We start from the raw sequence: 20,616 nt of genomic DNA on the forward strand, positions 1-20,616 counted from the left end.
ACAAAATAGTTTTCTGGTAAATATATAGCTTTTTTGTAATTCAAAACAAGAAAGAATTTTTTGCTTTTCTCGTGTTCCCTAGACCCCAGAGCCATCTTTTGTCCTATTTTTCCAGAAGAGAAGGCGAATCCCAGTGAGGGAAGTGACTTGACCATCTTACTGAGCTGGTCAGTGCAGAAGCAGAAGCTGGGAGGAGGAGCCCCTGACTGCCCACCTGGTGCTTTTCCCCTCAGGCACATTTCCTCTTTCTCCACTGGAGTAAAGATAAAAGTAAGTTTTTAAGCACTTCCTAATTCCTGTATGCTCAAATTAGACCTGCTGCTGAGATGTTCTTATTTTACTTTTAGTCTCATTAAGACATTAGCCCTAAACCTAGAGCATTAATTGTTCTTTCATGTTCATATGTATAATTTCTTTGAGCACCAGAAAAATATTGCCTTCTAAGAGATTCCTTAATTTATTTTCTCAACTATTTTTGAAGTGAACACAACAAATAAAATATTCCAGGTCTCCTTTTTTATCCTGCAAATACATATAGTATATGTTTTTGTATTCCTCTAAATTGTACTCTTGGGATCAGTTTCCATACTGAGTCATCCACCACTGAGCGCCCGTGTTTTCCAGGCAAACTGTTTTATTATTTCTAAATGACTCATTCCTTCTGAATCATCACACCTTATGTATTCTGTTAAATAAAAAGCTTTAGGCACTTTTCTACAATTTTTCTTCTTCCAGACTTCAAAATATCCCATTTAAATGACATGGCTATTCAACCAGTTTTCCCTTGCATCTACGATTTATGTGGATCATTTTCTTCTTGAACCCTTTCATCATTTGAGATAAGCAGAGGAAGTTCTTTACCTCATACCCTCTGCTCCAGATGTTTCCTGAAATAGAACACATAAATAGCAACATGAAAATATGTGTAACATCATTCTCTGTTTTCCATCATTATATTTATGTTGTTTAAGGTTTTATTAACTTCCCAAATTTCTACATGAATTTAGGGAGAAACACCTGTAAAAGAAAAGTATAGCTTTAATGTTTGTTGGTACACAAAATCTTTGGAATTCAGCATGTTGGAAGAATGTAGCACTTTCCTCCCTTGACTTCCATGTCATATTTGGCTGGTTCTCTTCCTGTCCTTTGGAAATTCATTCTCTGTCTTCTTCCTTGAATCCTTCTCCTCACCCTATACATACCAGCCTTCCTCAGAGTTTTTTTTGGGTTTTTTTTTTTTGTCTCATTATTCTCATATCCTTTTTTTTTTTTTTAATTTTATTGGAGTATAGTCGATTTACAACGTTGTATTAGTTTCAGGTGTACAGCAAAGTGAATCAGTAATACACATACATATATCCACTCTTTTTTTTTTTTTTTTTTTTTCGATTCTTCTCCCATATAGGCCATTACAGAGTATTGAGTAGAGTTCCCTGTGCTATATAGCAGGTTCTTATTAGTTATCTATTTTATATACAGTAGTGTGCATATGTCAGTCCCAATCTCCCAGTTTATCCCTCCCACCCCCCATCCCCTGGTAACTATAAATTTGCTTTCTACATCTGTGACTCTACTTCTGTTTTGTAAATAAGTTCACTTGTACCCTTTTTTTTTTAGATTCTACATATAAGCGATATCATATAATATTTGTCTTTCTGTGTCTGACTTACCTCACTTAGTACGACAATCTCTAGGTCCATCCATGTTCTGCAAATGGCATTATTTTGTTCTTTTTTTATGGCTGAGTAATATTCCATTGTATATATGTACCACATCTTCTTTATCTGTTCTTCTGTTGATGGACATTTATGTTGCTTCCATGTCCTGGCTATTGTAAATAGTGCTGCAGTGAACACTGGGGTGCATGTATCTTTTTGAATTATGGTTTTCTCAAGGTATATGCCCAGGAGTGGGATGCTGGGTCATATGGTAGTTTTACTTTTAGTTTTTTAAGGAACCTCCATACTGTTCTCCATAGTGGCTGTACCAATTTACATTCCCACCAACAGCATAGGAGGGTTCCCTTTTCTCCACACCCTCACCAGCATTTATTGTTTGTAGATTTTTTTTTATTGGAGTGTAGCTGCTTTACAATATTGTGTTAGTTTACACTGTACAGCAAAGTGAATCAGCTATATGTATACATATATATCCCCTCTTTTTTGGATTTCCTTCTCATTTAGGTCACCACAGAGCACTGAGTAGAGTTCCCTGTGTGATACAGTAGGTTCTCATTAGTTACCTATTTTATACATAGTATCAGTAGTGTATATATGTCAATCCCAATCTCCCAATTCATCCCACCCTGCCTTTCCACCTTGGTATCCATACATTTGTTCTCTGTGTCTGTCTCTATTTCTGCTTTGTAAATAAGATCATCTATACCAATTTTTTCAGATTCCACATATATACGTTAATATTTGTTTTTCTCTTTCTGACTTACTTCACTCTGTGTGACAGACTCTAGGTCCATCCGTGTGTCTACAAATGACCCAATTTCATTCCTTTTTATGGCTGAGTAATATTCCATTGTATATATGTACCACATCTTCTTTACCCATTCCTCTGTTGATGGACATTTAGCTTCCTTCCATGTCCTGGCTATTGTAAATAGTGCTGCAGTGAACATTGGGGTGCATGTATCTTTTTGAATTATGGTTTTCTCTGGGTATATGCCCAGTAGTGGGATTGCTGGGTCATATGGTAGTTCTATTTTTGGTTTTTTAAGGAATCTCCATACTATTCTCCATAGTGGCTGCATCAATTTACATTCCCACCAACAATGCATGAGGGTTCCCTTTTCTCCACACCCTCTCCAGCATTTATTGTTTGTAGATTTTTTTGATGATGGCCATTCTGACCAGTGTGAGGTGATACCTCACTGTAGTTTTGATTTGCATTTCTCTAATAATTAGTGATGTTGTGCATCTTTTCATGTGCTTTTTTGGCCATCTGTATGTCTTCTTTGGAGAAGTGTCTTTAGATCTTCTGCCCATTTTTTGATTGGGTTATTTGTTTTTTTTGATATTGAACTGCATGAGCTGTTGTATATTTTGGAGATTAATCCCTTGTCGGTTGCTTCATTTGCAAATATTTTCTCCCATTCTGAGGGTTGTCTTTTTGTTTTGTTTCTGGTTTCCTTTGCTGTGCAAAAGCTTTTAAGTTTAATTAGATCCCATTTGTTTATTTTTATTTTTCCTCAGATTTTTGTCCTTGACTCTTTTCTCACCTATGCAAGTTCAGTCTTGTCCACTCTTGTGGCTTTAAAACCTTTATCTGGTGCTTACTCCCAAGTCTTTATGTTCAACTCCTATCTCTACTGAATGGGAATTCAGTATATTCATCTGAATGGGAAATATGTCTCCTGGATGCCCCGCCAAAATAACACATGCCTGCAGCTGAGTCTGTCTCCCCTACACCCTTGCCCCCCAAGCCTTAGCACACAGTAATCAGCTGCAGCCTCATTTTTACATATCCCTAGAATCCATTTTTTAAAATTTGTTATCAAATATTACATATTCTCATACTTAAAGTGTCAATCCTTAAAAGACCTTTTGAAAATATCAGTTTCTCCTCCCAACTAGGCCTGCTCCTCAGAGACAACCACTGCCAATTTTTCTTAGCTATTTCTTCCATTATTTACCTTCATATTTATAAATGCATATATATTGCAACTTCATCATTAATTAATTTTAAACCTTATGTCTTGCTTTCCTGATATGAATTTCAGTTCTCTCACCCCTATTCCACCACATTAACAAAATAAAGGGTAAAAATTATGTGAGCATATCAACAGATGCAGAATAAATATTTAACAGAATTAAACCACCTTATGAATGGATTAAAGACCTAAATATAAGACCAGACACTATAAAACTCTTAGAAGAAAACATAGGCAGAACGCTCTTTGACTTAAATCACAGCAAGATCTTTTTTGACCCACCTCCTAGAGTAATGGAAAGAAAATCAAAAATATACAAATGGGACCTAATGAAACTTAAAAGCTCTTGCACAGCAAAGGAAACCATAAACAAGATGAAAAGACAACCTCAGAATGGGAGAAAATATTTACAAATGAAGCAACTGACAAAGGATTATTCTCCAAAATACACAAGCAGCTCATGCAGCTCAATACCGAAAAAACAAACAACCCAACCCAAAAATGGGCGGAAGACCTAAATAGACATTTCTCCAAAGAAGACATACAGATGGCCAACAAACACATGAAAGGATGCTCAACATCACTAATCATTAGAGAAATGCAAATCAAAACCACAATGAGGTATCACCTCACACTGGTCAGAATGGCCATCATCAAAAAATCTACGAACAGTAAATGCTGGAGAGGCTGTGGAGAAAAGGGAACCCACTTGCACTGTTGGTGGGAATGTAAATTGATACAGCCACTATGGAGAACAGTATGGAGGTTCCTTAAAAAACCAAAAATAGAACTACCATATGACCCAGCAATCCCACTACTGGGCCTATACCCAGAGAAAACCATAATTCAAAAAGATACATGCACCCCAATGTTCACTGCAGCACTATTTACAATAGCCAGGACATGGAAGGAAGCTAAATGTCCATCAACAGAGGAATGGGTAAAGAAGATGTGGTACATATATACAATGGAATATTACTCAGCCATAAAAAGGAATGAAATTGGGTCATGTGTAGAGACATGGATGGACCTAGAGTCTGTCATACAGAGTGAAGTAAGTCAGAAAGAGAAAAACAAATACCATATGCTAACGCACATATATGGAATCTAAAAGAACGGTACTGATGAACCTAGTGGCAGGCAGGGCAGGAATAAAGACGCAGACATAGAGAATGATCTTGAGGACACGGGGTGAGGGGAAGCTGGGATGAAGTGAGGGAGTAGCATTGACATATACACTACCAAATGTAAAATGGATGGCTAGTGGGCAGCTGCTGCATAGCACAGGGAGATCAGCTCAATGCTTTGTGACCTAGAGGGGTGGGATAGGGAGGATGGGAGGGAGGCTCAAGATGGAGGGGATATGGGGGTATATGTATACTTATAGTTGATTCACTTTGTTGTACAACAGAAACTAATACAACATTGTAAAGCAGTTATACTCCAGGAAAGATACATATTTAAAAAAAAAAAGCTTATGAGATTTTTTTAAAACTCTGAACAAACTAGAAATAGAAGAGAACTTTCTCAATCTGATAAAGGGTATCTACCAAAAAACCTGCAACTATCATCATATTTAATGGTGAAAGACTTTTCCCTAAGATCAGGTACAAGGCAAGGATTTCTAAACTCACCACTTCTATTCAATATTGTTCTGAAGATCCTAGCCAGTGCAGTAGTCAGTAAGGCAGTAAATATTGGAAAGGAAAAAGTAATAACTCTCTAGTCTCAGACAATATGATTGTCTATATAGAAAACCCCAAGGAATTTACCCCCCAAATACTATAAGTGAATTTAGCCAGATGGCAAGTGACAAGATCAATACACATAAGTCAACTGTATTTCTCTATACCAACAACAAACACAATGGAAAATGAAATTAAACTAACAGTGCCATTTGTATTAGCATCAAAAAATATGAAATACTTGGGAGTAAATTTAATAAAAGGCCTACAGACATTGCTTAGAGAAATAAAAGAGCATCTAAATAAATGGAGAGATACACTACGTTCATGGATTGTGATGACTGGAGACTTGATATTGTTAAGGTCTCCATTGTTACCAAATGGAGATTTAGATTCAATGAAATTCCAATCAAAACCCCAGCAGGTTTTCTTTGTGAAAATTGGCACACTGGTTCCAGTATTGATATGGAAGTACAGAGGACCTAGAATAGCTAAAACAAAAAGAAAAAAATGGAGGATTTACATTATTATTTTAAGGCTTACTATAAAGCTACAATAATTATGACAGAATGGCATTGGTGTTTATAAAGACAAAAGAATAGAGAATCCAGAAATAAATCCATATATATGGTAATTTGCTTTTCAACAAAGGCTCCAACATAATTCATTGGGGACAGGATAGTCTTTTGAACAAGTGGTGCTGGATGATGGTCAAACTCAGTTCATACCATACATAAAAATTAATTCAAAATAGATTGTAGACCTAAACATAAAACTTGAGACCCACAAAAAACCTTAAGAGAAAACATCTGTGTCCTTAAGATAGGCAGAGATCTTAAGACAGGATACAAATGTATTAACTATAAAAGAGAATTTGATTAATTGGATTAATAAAATTAGAGTTAAAACCAAAAGCTACTGCTAAGAAAATGGAAAGGGAAGCCACAGACCAAGAGATAATATCTACATCTAAAATATGTAAATGAACTTTTAGAACTCAGTCAAAGACAACCCAAAAGATTTGAATAGAAACTTCACAAAAAATGATACATATGAATTGCTAATAATAAGCATATGAAAAATGCTCAATATCATTAGTTGTCAGGGAGATGCCAATTAAAACCACAGTGGGATACCACTTCACACCTGCTAAAATGGGTAAAATTAAGGAAACTGACAAGTATCCAAAAGGTTGTAGAGCCAGTAGAGCTCTCAGGTGTTGCTGATGAGAGCGTAAAATGGTAGAACCACTTTGGAAAACTATTTTACAGGTTTTTATAAAATTAAAGTACACTTCTCATGACTCAGTATTTCCATTGTTAATTACCCAAAAGAAATGAACGCGTATTCACAAAAAGACTTTTACTTGAAGGTTCACAGCAGTTTTAATTCATAATAGTCCAAACTAGAAACAACCCAGATGTCCATTAACTGAATAGATAAGACAAATTTGGGTATATTTAATTATATATCAATAGAATATCTACTAAACAGTAAAAAGGTATATACAAATGATGCATGCAATAACATGGATGAATCTCAGAACCATTGTTTGAAGTGAGAGAAGCCAGACTAAAAAGTATACATCTCATGTGATCACATTCATGTGAAGATCTAGAACTGGCAAAATGAATCTATCATGATAGGACTCAGTCAGCAGTTGTCAGGTATTGCAGCATAGGAGAATTGATTGGCAAAGGGCACAGGAATAGTTTTAGGGTGATGTAAATGTTCTTTCTTTTTTAGGACAGTGGTTACTACACAATATGAACATTTTTACTGTATGTAAATTATACATTAGTAAAGCTGATTTAAAATAAAAGTGAGGCTCTGAAGAGCTGAGAGGAAGCTCTCTGTTTTAGAGTAGCATTTGTCACTTAGTGGGCTTCATGTAAGGTGATCATGTGGATAGATGGGATTTCCTCCAGAAAAGGATTCTTTAATCCATAGTGGGGGCTGGGAGCTGGAGGTAATAAGCCTGGTTTCTGGTGACCTGGACTTGGGCAGGGGAAAGGGGGCTGGTGGACTTACTCAGAAAGTAGACTTTTACTCAACTTTAAGTCCTTTACCACCCTCTCTGTGTGTGATGGCCCTGGGGTTGGTGCTTTTCTGGTTCAGTTTTTTTCACCAGCAAATAAGATTCCTGTCTTAGCAGGATGAAGGAGGGATGATTTTCTGAGTTTGTGGAGTAGTGGGGAGAACTCTAACTATTCCTTTGCAGACTTTCAAACAGTCCCCCTGTGTTCAGTCCTCTACCCTAGCCCATTTTCTGTGGTACTTGGTACCTCCTAACCTGGGCCTTTGGGGGTTGTGCAGGGAGAATTGGTTTGTTTGCCATTAGTATCCCTTCCTCCTCTATTCTGCTAAGTCATTGACCGTTCTGCTGCTGTTTTCTATCTTCATATACAGTGATTTGGGGTTACAGGTGTCACTTAGGTTCTTTGAAGATGGAGTTTACACTCCTATTTTTGTTCTTACTGTTTGGAGGAGGACCTTAGAACTGTAAAATCCATACTGTACATTTTCAACTTCAGCAATACCAAACTCCTGCTAAGTCTCCAAACACACAAGGTTTTTTCATATCTCTGTACCTTTGTAGAATTCCTTTTTGCTTATAAGGTCCAGTTTAATCTCTTCTTCACCTGCTAAGGCTTTTATCTTTCAAAATCCAGTTCTCCCTCCTAACTTTTCTTGTTGGCTGCCACTGTACCTTTATTTCACAAGAAATCCACTTCATCAGGAAGTTTACTCTGGAGGAATACCAGGAGTCACTGGAAAGTACTTGTTAGAGTAATCATACACTGATTAAAGTGAAAGTGATAGGAAGTGTTGAATGAACTCTGAAATTGCATATGAACCACTTAGACAGAAATTGGGAAAACAGACCCTGGCCCATTGCAGGGATGAAAGAAGCAGGGAAGATGAAAGCCTTGGGGGAGGTGGGCGGGCAGTGTGCAGCAAGACCGGAGGAGAAATAAATGTAAACATTCAATATTTATTTATTTTATTTTATTTTTTTGGCTGCATCGGGTCTTAGTTGCAGCACGTGGGATCTTCGTTGAGGCGTGCAGGATCTTTCATTGCGGCACGGGCTTCTCTCTAGTCGCGGCGTGTGGGTTTTCTCTCTCTAGTTGTGGCGTGTGGGCTCCAGAGCACGTGGGCTCTGTAGTTTGCAGCACGCGGGCTCTCTAGTTGAGGCACGCGGGCTCAGTAGTTGTGGCGCGTGGGCTTAGTTGCCCCATGGCACGTGGGATCTTAGTGTCTGACCAGGGATCAAACCCGCATCTCCTGCATTGGAAGGCGATTCCTTACCACTGGACCACCAGGGAAGTCCCGTGAACATTCACAGTATCAACTCTAATTTCCCTTTCTGCTTTCTACCCCTGATATACATGTTTAGACCGATATTTCATCAAATTGAAGATTGTAAAACACTCATTGCATGTGCCATTAAGAAAGAAAAAATTAAAACTATGATAAAATGCTTTCTTATCATTTAGAACTTTTTTACTTATTAGAAGAGTTCTTTTCACAGATATCTTTTAGACAGATATTTTTACTTATACATAACTCTTGTGCATACATAGTCTTTGGGACTATGCCATAGTCTTTGGGATTTTTTTTTGAAATCTCACTTGCCAAGGTTACCAGTGACCTTCGCATTGGCAAAGCCAGTGGGTAATTTTTGTTTTTCCTTGACCTCTCAGCAGCATCCAACACTAGTGACCTCCGTTTTGAAAGTTTCTCCTTCAGCATCCTTGAAATTGCTTCTTAGGATCCCTCTAAGAATTCTGTTCTTCTCTTTAACCCAGAAATGTCAGTGATCCTCAGCCCAGAGCCCTTCTCACTTTATGCACTCACCCTGAGTGACCTCTCAGGGCTGCCTCTCCAACCCAGATCTTGCTGCTGACCTGCAGGTTTTTATATTCACATTTCATGCAGTCATCACCACTTGGATGTTCCACAGGTACCTCTTCAAACAACACATTCAGAGTAAAACTCTTCATCTTTTCTATGGCCACCTCCCATAAAACAAAAACAAAAAGTCTGTGTTGGAAGTGACAACATTAGTCCCCCAATACCCAAGCAAGAAACCCAAGGTTCCTCCCTCTTACTCTCTCCTCCTCCTTTTCTGTGAATTCTTTCTCACTATCTAATCAGTGCCCTTCTCTTTGTTAATTACTGCCACCTTCCTGGTTTAGGGTCTCACCACTTCTTGCATGGATTCTTAAAGCCTTCTAATTGATTTCCATGCCTCCACTCAGCTACTAGAGTGGTCTTCCTCAAACATAAACCTCATCATGTTACTTCCCAGCCTAAATGTCTTGTTTCTCTTCACATAGTTTTCCAAATAAAGTTCAGACTGCTTAGGTTAGCACACAAGACAGTCTGTGGTCCAGTTCCTGCTGCTCTCTGGTTTCCTCCCCTCTTGCATGTCTGTACACTCCCTCCAGTGAAATCAGCTGGAACTATCATAGTTCTGAACTCACTGTGCCATGTTAGGCCTCTGGAGCCTTCACATGTATGTCTCCCTCTGCCTAGAGTATTCTTCCTTTCCTTTTTGTCTAACTAATTCTCATTAATCCCTCAAAACTAGGTATATACATCCCTTATTTGGGGAAACCTTTCCTGACTCTTAGATCTGATTTAAATACTCTCTTTCAAAATGGACAAAGGGCATGAAGAAAGGCTTTGTGAATGAACAACACAAAATGCCTACTAGGTAAATAAAAAGATGTTCAGGCTCAGATTAAAACAATGTAGTTCATTTATTCACCTATCAAATTGGCAAAGATTTAAAGAGTGGTATCACTCAAGGAGAACGTGGGGAGATGGGTCCACTCCTACACTGACATTGGAAGTATAAATTTGCCATTTTTCTGGAGGGCAGAAAACGGATGTATATATCTATTTATCTAAGAACCATTAAAAAGTATATGCATACACATACACCCCTTTTGACTCAGCATTCTCCTCCTTGCAATATTTCCTAAGAAAATAACTTTTTGGTAAAACATATTTTCACAAGAAAAATTTCAGGATGTTCATTCATAAAAATATTAACAGTGGTTATTTCTAAATGGTAATATGAGTAATTAAAGTGTTTTTCTAACTTTTCTGAGAAGAACTTGTATTAATTGTGAGTGCAAAACAGGGGAAACAGAAGCCCCACCCTAGTGCTCCTGATACCCTGTTGTGCTTGCCTCCCTTGTTGCCCTCATTAAACAGTGAGTGTGCTGAGGGCTAGCACCATGAATTACTCAGTATCATCCCACCAGCACCTGGCTCAGAGTAGAAAATGCTGGATGAGTGAGTTATACCAGTAACAGCTAACAGTTATTGAGCATTTCCTGTGTCTTGGGCATTGTTCTAAGCATTTGACATATTAACCTCATCCTCATGAGATGGGTACTATTATTATCTCTGTTTTGCAGGTGAAACAGGCTGACAAAAGTTAACCAACTTCTGTAAGGCCACACAGCTGTAAGCGGCAGGGTTGGGATTCAAACCCATGCAGACTGGCTTTTACTAGTGACACAAGATAGCATCGTGGTTCTGAGTTAGATGGTATCTCTGATTGAGAATAGTTGGATTAGATTCTATGTCTAGGATTCCAGCCAGACAATTGGGCATCAGTTGAATCGTGGTCTAAATAAAAAGGCAGAATTTGACACCCACAGATCTGAACCAAATACCAGGGAAGTAATCTTTTTTTCTTTGGCCTTTTAAAAAAAAAAAACTCAAATCATTTTAGACTGTAAACTTCTCATTGAAATTGGTATCACCCCTTGGGATTTAGCTTTGTTATATGTTCCCTCTCTCTGCTATTCATGTCCCTTCAAAACTTAAAGACCTAAATTTTTAATTAGTTCATTAACTCTTCTTCCCACCACTTCTCTTTCTCAGTAAGATTACTTATGAGAAGTTCATCAAATTTTATTTTTAAAACCTATCAATCTTCATTTTTGCCATATCTTCTCTTTTTTTCTTCATATTTTCTTCTAAAGTCTCAGAATTTCTGAAAGCTGCATTCCTATTATCTGGAACTATACTGAATAATATGATGGCCACTAGCCATATGTGGCTTTCTAAGTTAAAATTAATCAAAATTAATTTGAATAGGCAAAAGATTTAAACAGTGCTTCTCCAGGGGCTGGTCAGTAAGCACAGGAAAAGATGTTCAACATCATTAGCCATGTAGATGTAGGTTAAAGCCCCAATGAGATAACACTACACACTATTAGAAAGGCTAAAATAGAAAATACTGACAATCACAAATGTTGAAGAGGATGTGGAATCAACCATATCTCTCATACATTACTGGTGGGAATGTAAAATGGTATAGCCACTCTGGTAAACAGTTTGGCAGTTTCTTAGAAAAATACACTTAACGTTCAACCCAACAATCAGACTTGTAAATAACCTGTGGTTAATTACCATAGAGAAATGAAAAACATGTTCACACAAAAACCTGCACACTAATACTCACAGCAGCTTTATTTGTAATAACCAAAACTGCAAACAACGTAAATATCCTTTAATAGGTGAATGGGCAGACAAGCTGTGGTATATCCATACAATAAACTCAGCAATAAAAAGGAATGAACTGTTGATAAATGCAGTAAAGTGAATGACTCTCAAAATCATTGTGTTCAGTGAGAGAAGCCAATCTCAAAAGCTTACACACTGTGTGATGCCACACATAAAACATTCTTGAAATGACAAAATCATAATGATGGAGAACAGATCAGTGGTCTGTTGACTGTATGACTACAAAAGGGTAGTATGAGGGGTTTTGAGGGACGATGGGGTAGTTATGTATCCTGATTGTGGTGGTACTTACTATAAAAGGAAGGGAAGAAGGAAAGAAAAGGAAGAAGTGATTCATGTAAAACTGATGATATCCAAATAAGCTCTGTTAATAGTCAATTTCCTGGTTTTGGTCACTGTGCTGTGGTGATATAGGATGTTACCATTCGAGGAAACTGGGGGAAGGGTACACAGGAACTCTCTATATTATTTTTGTAACTTCTATGTGAGTCTACAACAATTTCAAAATTAAGATTTTTAAAGTTACAATTAAGTGCTTCGGTTACACCAGCCACGTTTTAAGTACTCAGCAGTCCCATGTGGCTAATGGCAGCCATATCAGTGCAGATATGGAATGTTTCCATCAATGCAGAAAGTTTTATTAGACAGCACTGGTCTAAAAGCATACATCTGACTCTGGCCAGTGTTCTCTCCTCCTTGACTATTTCAGATTCTGATATCACATGAATACTTTCTTGTATTTTCTGTCATGTTACTTTATCAACTTGTTGTTTTGCTTATTTTCAAACCTAGAGAAATACTTCTCTTTAGTTCCTCAAATTTCATGTCAATTTAGGAATTTATTTGACAGGGGTTTTAATAGGTATCTGGATATTTAAATTTTCTAACAGTTCTGCATTTTGCTTTTGGACCAGTTTTATCACCTGTATTAAGATATAGTCCTGGGACTTCCCTGGCAGTCCAGTGGTTAGGACTCCGTGCTTCCACTGCCGGGGGCATGGGTTTGGTCCCTGGTCAGGGAACTAAGATCCCGCATGCTGCACGGTGCGGCCAAAAAAAAAAAGATTAAAAAAAAAAAGCTCTCATACAGTTATTCTAATATACTTTCTTGACAATATTCATTGTATTTTCCTTCTCTTTTATCCTTACCCAAAAGCTTTTTCAAAATCTTGGATTTCTGAAAAGGTGCATAGTTTTTCGTGTTTGGTGCTGTTTCTTCCCTGTCTTCTGGATGTACATCTTTTGAAAAGGTAATTCCTTCGATTGCCATGTTCTAGTCTTTTGTCCCATAACACTCATTCCTCTTTGGCACCTTTGTATTTTCACTTAAAAATTAATGGGTGCTCACTTTATTGTGGAACTTTACTATGGAACTTTATACTTGAGCTTCATCCACCCTGCAGGATACTTAGCTTTATAGTTTTATATGAGCCACTATCTGGGATTTGAAGGCAAGGCAATAGAGGATGAAACAACAGCTCAAGATCCATTCACATAGCAACAAAGTTGAGACACTGAAGGAAAAAAAAGAATGGGGTGACTCACCTGAAGAAAGCCACAAAGAAAGAAAAAGAAAGGAATATTGGAATTAAGATTTATATATTTGTGGAAGGAAAATCTGAATATTATAATGATGTCAGTGTTCCTTCAAAATAATTCATAAGTTTATTGCAATTATAATCAAATTCCTATAGGATTTTTCTTAAAACTTGACAATGCAGAAACTCATCTGGAAGACCATCAAAGAATATTTGAAGCGTAAAAAAGAATCATAATTAGAAATATGAGGGAAAAGAGCCAGGTAGTAAAACTTAATAAGACAACAGTAATTATGATAGTGTAGGCTTGGCATAAAAACAGAGTAATAATCATTGAATCTAAAGAGCCAGGAAATATACCCTAAACAGTATAAGAATTCAACAAAAAAAAGGGTTCTTCTTGAATTAATTGTATAAATTGTATCTGATTTCACTGTCTCTAATACATAAATAAACAAAGGATATGAATAGAAAATTTACCAAAGAAGAAATATAACAAATAAGGAAAATAAACAGAATTTTCTAGGATTGAAGAAATAAAAATGAAAACAATGAAGTTCTGTTTCTCATTATTAAATGGGTAAAGGTTTTTATCATTAAAATGCTGATGCAATTGATGGTACAGTTAAACTCATGTTCTCCTTCTCTGCTGTCATCATCTCCTTCCTATTGTGGCCTTACTGCACCTTTCTTGGTGCAGTAGTATTGCACATTCTATCATTCAACAAATCATATCAGCTCTACCTTTGAAATATATACAGCGTTTAAATGTCTCCAGTGTTCCTCTCCTGGTTCAAGCCCCCAGCCTTCTTGCCTGATTTATTGCTATAGCCCCTGACTTGTTTCTTCTTATCTTGCTCCTCTGCAATCTCCTCTGAACACAGAAGCCAAAATTACCAATGTAAAATGTAAGTCTGCCAGCAATCCCACTACTGGACACATACCTTGAGAAAACCATAATTCAAAAAGAGTCATGTACCACGGTGTTCATTGCAGCACTATTTACGATAGCCAGGACATGGAAGCAACCTAAGTGTCCATCGACAGATGAATGGGTAAAGATGATGTGGCACATATATACAATGGAATATTACTCAGCCATAAAAAGAAATGAAATTGAGTTATTTATAGTGAGGTGGATGGACCTAGAGTCTGTCATACAGAGTGAAGTAAGTCAGAAAGAGAAAAACAAATACTGTGTGCTAACACATACATATGGAATCTAAAAAAAAAAATGGTTCTGATGAACTTAGGGGCAGGACAGGAATAAAGACGCAGATGTAGAGAATGGACTTGACACAGGGATGGGGAAGGGTAAGCTGGGACGAAGTGAGAGAGTGGCATCAACATATATACACTACCGAATGTAAAATAATTAGCTAGTGGGAAGCAGCTGCCTAGCACAGGGAGATCAGCTCGGGGCTTTGTGACCACCTAGAGGGGTGGGATAGGGAGGGTGGGAGGGAGATGCAAGAGGGAGGGGGTATGGGGATATACGTATACATATAGCTGATTCCCTTTGTTATACAGCAGAAACTAACACAACGTTGTAAAGCAATTATACTCCAATAAAGATGTTACATAACTAACTAACTAAAAAAAAAAAAAAAAAAAAGTCAGTCTGATCATGTCATTTCTATGCTCAGTAGACATCAGTTGTATCCCAGCTCACTCAGAGTAAAGCCAAATTCATCATAATAGTCTACAGACCCTGCATGGTTTAGTCTCCCACCTTTCCTTTCTGACCTCGTCTCCCACACTGCCCCCCTTGCTTTCCGTACTCTGGTCATGTTAGCCTCCTTGTCATTCTTGTAGTAAGTCAAGCATACTCACACCTCAGAGCCTTTTTACTTATGGTTATTCTGCCTGAGATGTTTTAGCCCAAAATACCTCCTCAACCTGCTCCCTCTCTTCTTTCAGATCTCTGTTCAGATGTCAGTGAGGTCTTCCCTGACTGCCCTTTGTAACACAGCACCCTCTCATCCTTTCTAAGCCCTTGCTCCACTTCATTTTTCTCTATTGCACATATCACCATCTAAGTTATATGTTTACTTATGTGTTGTTTTTCTTTTTCCAGCTAGATTCAGTTCAATAGGGACAGGGACTTTATTCACTGCTGTATCCCTTGCACTTAGCAAGTGCCTGGCACATAGTAGGCACTCAGTATTTATTGATTAAGTAGGAACATTGATTGAACCTTTCTGTTCTGTTTTTTAAATTTTTTTCTTTTATTCTTTTTTTTCTTTTTTTAATTAATTTTTTTATTGGAGTATAGTTGATTTACAATGTTGTGTTAGTCTCTGCTGTACAGCACAGTGAGTAAGTTATACATATTTTATGATAGTTTGTGTCCCTCCAACTGGCAGATATAACAATTAGAAACATATACGCATCTAACAACAGAATATCAAAATACAGAAAGCAAAACAAGTTAAGGGAGCAATAGAAAACTCAACAATAATATTTGGAGACTTCAATAGCCCCACTTTCAATAATGGATAGAACTACTAGGCAGAAGTTGATTGAACCTTTTTGGACAGCAACTTACAGCATGGTTTAAAAGCCTTTTTTTTTTTTTTAAAGTAAGAGAATGTTAAATTCTATCCATTGATGACAAGAGAGAGAGAGGTCTGCATGTAGCAGGGTCTGAGAGGATGAGATCAAGAGCAGTAATAAAGGTTGTTTTTCTCTCTCTCTCTTAGAGAGTAAGAAAAGAGATGATGGCAGGGTAATAATTTCCAAGTATAGAGGAAGTTGTACAATCAAGAACAAGCACTGTGTGTTGGCCGTCTTTAATAAACTCAAAATGGATCAAAGACCTGAACATAAGGCTGGACACTATAAAACTCTTAGAGGAAAACATAGGCAGAACACTCTTTGACATAAATCGCAGCAAGATCTTTTTTGACCCACCTCCTAGAGTAATAAAAATAAAAACAAAAATAAACAAATGGGACCTAATTAAACTTAAAAGCTTTTGCACAACAAAGGAAACCATAAACAAGACGAAAAACAACCCTCAGAATGGGAGAAAATATTTGGAAACGAAGCAGCTGACAAAGGATTAATCTCCAAAATATACAAACAGCTCATACAGCTCAATATCAAAAAAACACAACCCAATCACAAAATGGGCACAAGACCTAAATAGACATTTCACCAAAGAAGACATACAGATGGCCAACAAACAGATGAAATGCTCAACATCACTAATTATTAGAGAAATGCAAATCAAAACTACAATGAGGTGTCACCTCACACCAGTCAGAATGGCCATCATCAAAAAATCTACAAACAATAAATGCTGGAGAGGTTGTGGAGAAAAGGGAACCCACTTGCACGGTTGGTGGGAATGTAAATTGGTACAGCCACTATGGATAACAGTATGGAGATTCCTTTAAAAACTAAAAATAGAGCTACCATATGATCCTGCAATCCCACTCCTGGGCGTATATCGAGAGAAAACTATAATTCGAAAAGATACATGCACCCCAGTGTTTATTGCAGCACTGTTTACAATAGCCAAGACATGGAAGCAACCTAAATGTCCATCAGCAGAGGAATGGATAAAGAAGATGTGGTACATGTGTATAATGGAATATTACTCAGCCATAAAAAGGAACAAAATTGGGTCATTTGTAGAGACGTGGATGGACCTAGAGACTGTCATACAGAGTGAAGTAAGTTAGAGAAAAACAAATATCGTATATTAACGCATGTATGTGGAATCTAGAAAAATGGTATAGATGATCTTATTTGCAAAGCAGAAATAGAGACACATAGAGAACCAATGTACGGATACCAAGGGGGAAAGGAGGGGAGTGGGATGAATTGGGAGATTGGGATTGACATATATATACTATTGATACTATGTATAAAATAGATAACTAATGAGAACCTACTATATAGCTCAGGGAAGTCTACTCAGTGCTCTGTGGTGACCTAAACAGGAAGGAAATCCAGAAAAGAGGGGATATATATATACATTTAGCTGATTCACCTTGCTGTACAGTAGAAACTAACACAACATTGTAAAGCAACTATACTCCAATAAAAATTAAAAGGAAAAAAAAAGAAAACTAGGTTGATGGAAGCAAAATGTTGATGCAGGTCAGTAGCAGAAAATAAGGCTATAGGTGACGAATAGATGTTAAAAGTGTTGAAAATGAGTCAGAGGAGCTAGGCCTGCCATGATGCATGATAGAGTTCAGTAATGTGAATTCTTGAACTATGAGAGGTGAGAAAGCTCTCTAAATCCAAGCTAGTCAGTGTCATGTAAGATAGCAAGGAGGGTAGGATAAGAATATATCCATACCAATTGAGAGGCAGTTGTAACAAGGCAGAGTTGAGGTATTACTACTCTAGGTTAGTAAGGAGTGTATGAAGCAAAGGCATGAATCAAAGATAAGCCGTCCGTGATGTGGCAAAGAATGAGGTGATTAACTGCATATGGGATGCAAAGGGAGAGGAAATAAAAGGTTCTCTCAGTATTAGAGATCATATTCCCTTTTAATTATTTTCTTTTTTCATTATAGGTTTTCCTGTCATTCACAGAAAAATGGATCATTTAAACCTTTGGAGGACTCAGTTATCACAATACTTCTATACTACCAACTGAGATTCATGACAGTAAATTTATGACCATAAATGTCTGCATCATAGAACTGCTGAAGAACTAAAAGAGAATATTCTTTAATCTTCTTAAAATTTATTCCTAAAAACAATCCTATAGTATCATGATATTACTAAATTAAACTAGAAGGCACAATTATTAAATTATTAGACTTGTTAATAAGAGCACACATGTGCAACGGCTACTGTATCCTGACAGTTACCAAACCTCAAATTTTGATGATTTCCCTTTGTGGGAAAGGTCATTATATTTACAAGAAACCACTGAACATTGTCATCAAATATATTTTCAGCTGAGTGTCATTTAGGAGAATTTACTTGAAACAAGTTCTAGAAAATTCCACGCCCCACCACTAAGTGGATTTGATATTATGGCAGCAACTTACAGACTTGTGGTTAGTACTGTGAACCACTACAGCAGTGTGGTGATAGACCGGCGTTTTGAGCAAGCTGTACATTATTGCACTGGAACCTGCCACACCTTCACACATGGAGTTGACTGCATTGTGGTCCATCATAGTGTTTGTGCAGACCTCTTACACATCCCTGTGTCTCAGTTCAGAGATGCAGATCTGGACTCTCTGTTTCTACCCCATGAAAATGGGTTTTCCTCAGCTGAAGGTGACTATCCCCATCAGGCCCTCACAGGCATACCCAGGGTCAGGAAAGGATCTACATTTCAGAACACCTGTAACTTAAAGGACATTGCAGGAGAAGCAATCAGTTTTGCCAGTGGGAAAATAAAAGAATTTTCCCTTGAAAAACTCAAAAACTCTAACCACGCAGCTTACAGAAAGGGAAGGAAAGTTAAGTCTGACTCATTTAACAGGAGGTCAGTTGATTTTGACTTGCTCTGTGGCCATTATAACCATGATGGGAACTCCCCATCCTTTGGTTTACTCCGGAGTTCCTCAGTTGAGGAAAAATCTTTATCCCATAGAAACTCACTCGATACGAACCTGACTTCATTGCTTCTTCACAACTTCTCTGAAGAAGACCTGGTTACTCAGATTTTGGAAAAACATAAAATAGATAATTTTTCTTCTGCAACAGACATAAAGATGTGCTTAGATATCTTGCTAAAATGCTCTGAGGATTTGAAAAAATGCACAGACATCATAAAACAATGTATAAAGAAAAAGTCAGGGAGTAGCATCAATGAAGGAAATGGTAATGATGCAATTTCTAGCTCTGAAACTGTCTATATGAATGTAATGACCAGGTTAGCATCCTATCTCAAAAAGCTACCATTTGAATTCATGCAGTCTGGGAATAATGAGGCTATAGATTTAACAGAACTGGTCAGTAATATGCCTAGTTTACAACTGACTCCCTTCTCCCCAGTATTTGGCACTGAACAGCCCCCTAAGTATGAGGATGTTGTCCAGCTCTCAGCCCCTGACTCTGGACACTTTCAAACTATAGAATTGCAAGATGACAAGCACAGTTCTAGGAAAACAGACACTGTAAAATCCATTCCAAAGAACTCTACAAATTCCTTGTGTAATTTAGAGATAAGTGATCCCAGACCTCTAAAAAATGTCCAGCTTCAATCACAGTCATTAACCATGAACGCTTTAGAAAATGTTTCTTCTGGTAATCTAATGGAAACCCTTTATATTGAGGAAGAGTCAGAGGGAAAGAAAGCATTAGATAAAGGACAGAGGACAGAAAATGGACCCAGTCAGGAGTTGTTAAAGGTAAATGAAGATAGAGCAGAATTATCAGATCGTGGTACTCATCTTAAAAAATGCCCTGCCTCAATGCAAAATGAAATTGGTAAGATATTTGAGAAAGCAGTTGTTAATCTACCTGAGGAAGATCTTAAATCAAAAGTTCCTAAAGTTGAAGAGGGAAACCACAGAGATTTTATGAATCCTAACAGTCAGGAAGAGATAGATAAATTGTTAATGGATTTGGAATCTTTCTCACAGAAAATGGAGACCGCTCTAAGAGAGCCACTTGCCAAAGGTAAAAGCTCTGTCTCTCTAAATAGTCATAGTCAGTTGACTGGTCAGCTCCCTGTAGATCTTGAGCCTAAATCTAAAGTCTCTTCACCCACGGAAAAAGTCTCACCTTCCTGCCTAACAAGGATTATTGAAACCAACGGACACAAAATAGAGGAAGAGGATCGAGCCCTCTTACTGCGAATTCTAGAAAGCATTGAAGACTTTGCTCAAGAACTGGTTGAATGCAAATCAGGCAGAGGGAGCCTATCACAAGAAAAAGAGATGATGCAAATTCTACAAGAAACCTTGACAACTTCCTCGCAGGCCAGTTTATCAGTCTGTAGAAGTCCTGTTGGTGATAAAGCCAATGACACTACCTCAGTGGTTTTGATTCAGCAGACCCCAGAGGTGATCAAGGTAAGACCCGACAATCTTCAGTTCTGAGATGTCTCCAAAGAAATGTTCTAATGTTTGCAAAATTTATAAACAAAAACTTTTTTTATTACTCATTTTATGTTCTACTAAAGCTCCTGCCCTGCAGTAGGCACGGTCTCACTAAGTTCAGTGGAGAAAGCCAAAAAGCAAAGTCTTCAGAGTCA

At 37.5% G+C, this 20,616-nt stretch overlaps 1 protein-coding gene across 4 annotated transcripts in view; it reads left to right on the plus strand.

The window, feature by feature from the left end:
- Positions 1-20,616, plus strand: part of PPP2R3A (protein phosphatase 2 regulatory subunit B''alpha) — a 210,483-nt gene that overhangs the window by 31,683 nt on the left and 158,184 nt on the right. The window contains exons 2-3 of one of the 4 annotated variants that reach the window (XM_068545958.1): positions 116-270; positions 17,972-20,434. The exons of 1 other annotated variant lie outside the window; for it this stretch is intronic. In XM_068545958.1, the coding sequence (XP_068402059.1) occupies positions 18,440-20,434 (1,995 nt within the window). In that variant the 5' untranslated portion in view covers positions 116-270; positions 17,972-18,439. Of the gene's footprint in view, positions 1-115; positions 271-13,102; positions 13,149-17,971; positions 20,435-20,616 lie in introns of those variants that run through there. 2 more of the 4 variants (XM_068545960.1, XM_068545959.1) reach the window with 2 other exon arrangements.

The sequence above is a fragment of the Eschrichtius robustus genome, chromosome 6, assembly GCF_028021215.1.
Source record: "Eschrichtius robustus isolate mEscRob2 chromosome 6, mEscRob2.pri, whole genome shotgun sequence".
NCBI classification, from domain to species: domain Eukaryota; kingdom Metazoa; phylum Chordata; class Mammalia; order Artiodactyla; family Eschrichtiidae; genus Eschrichtius; species Eschrichtius robustus.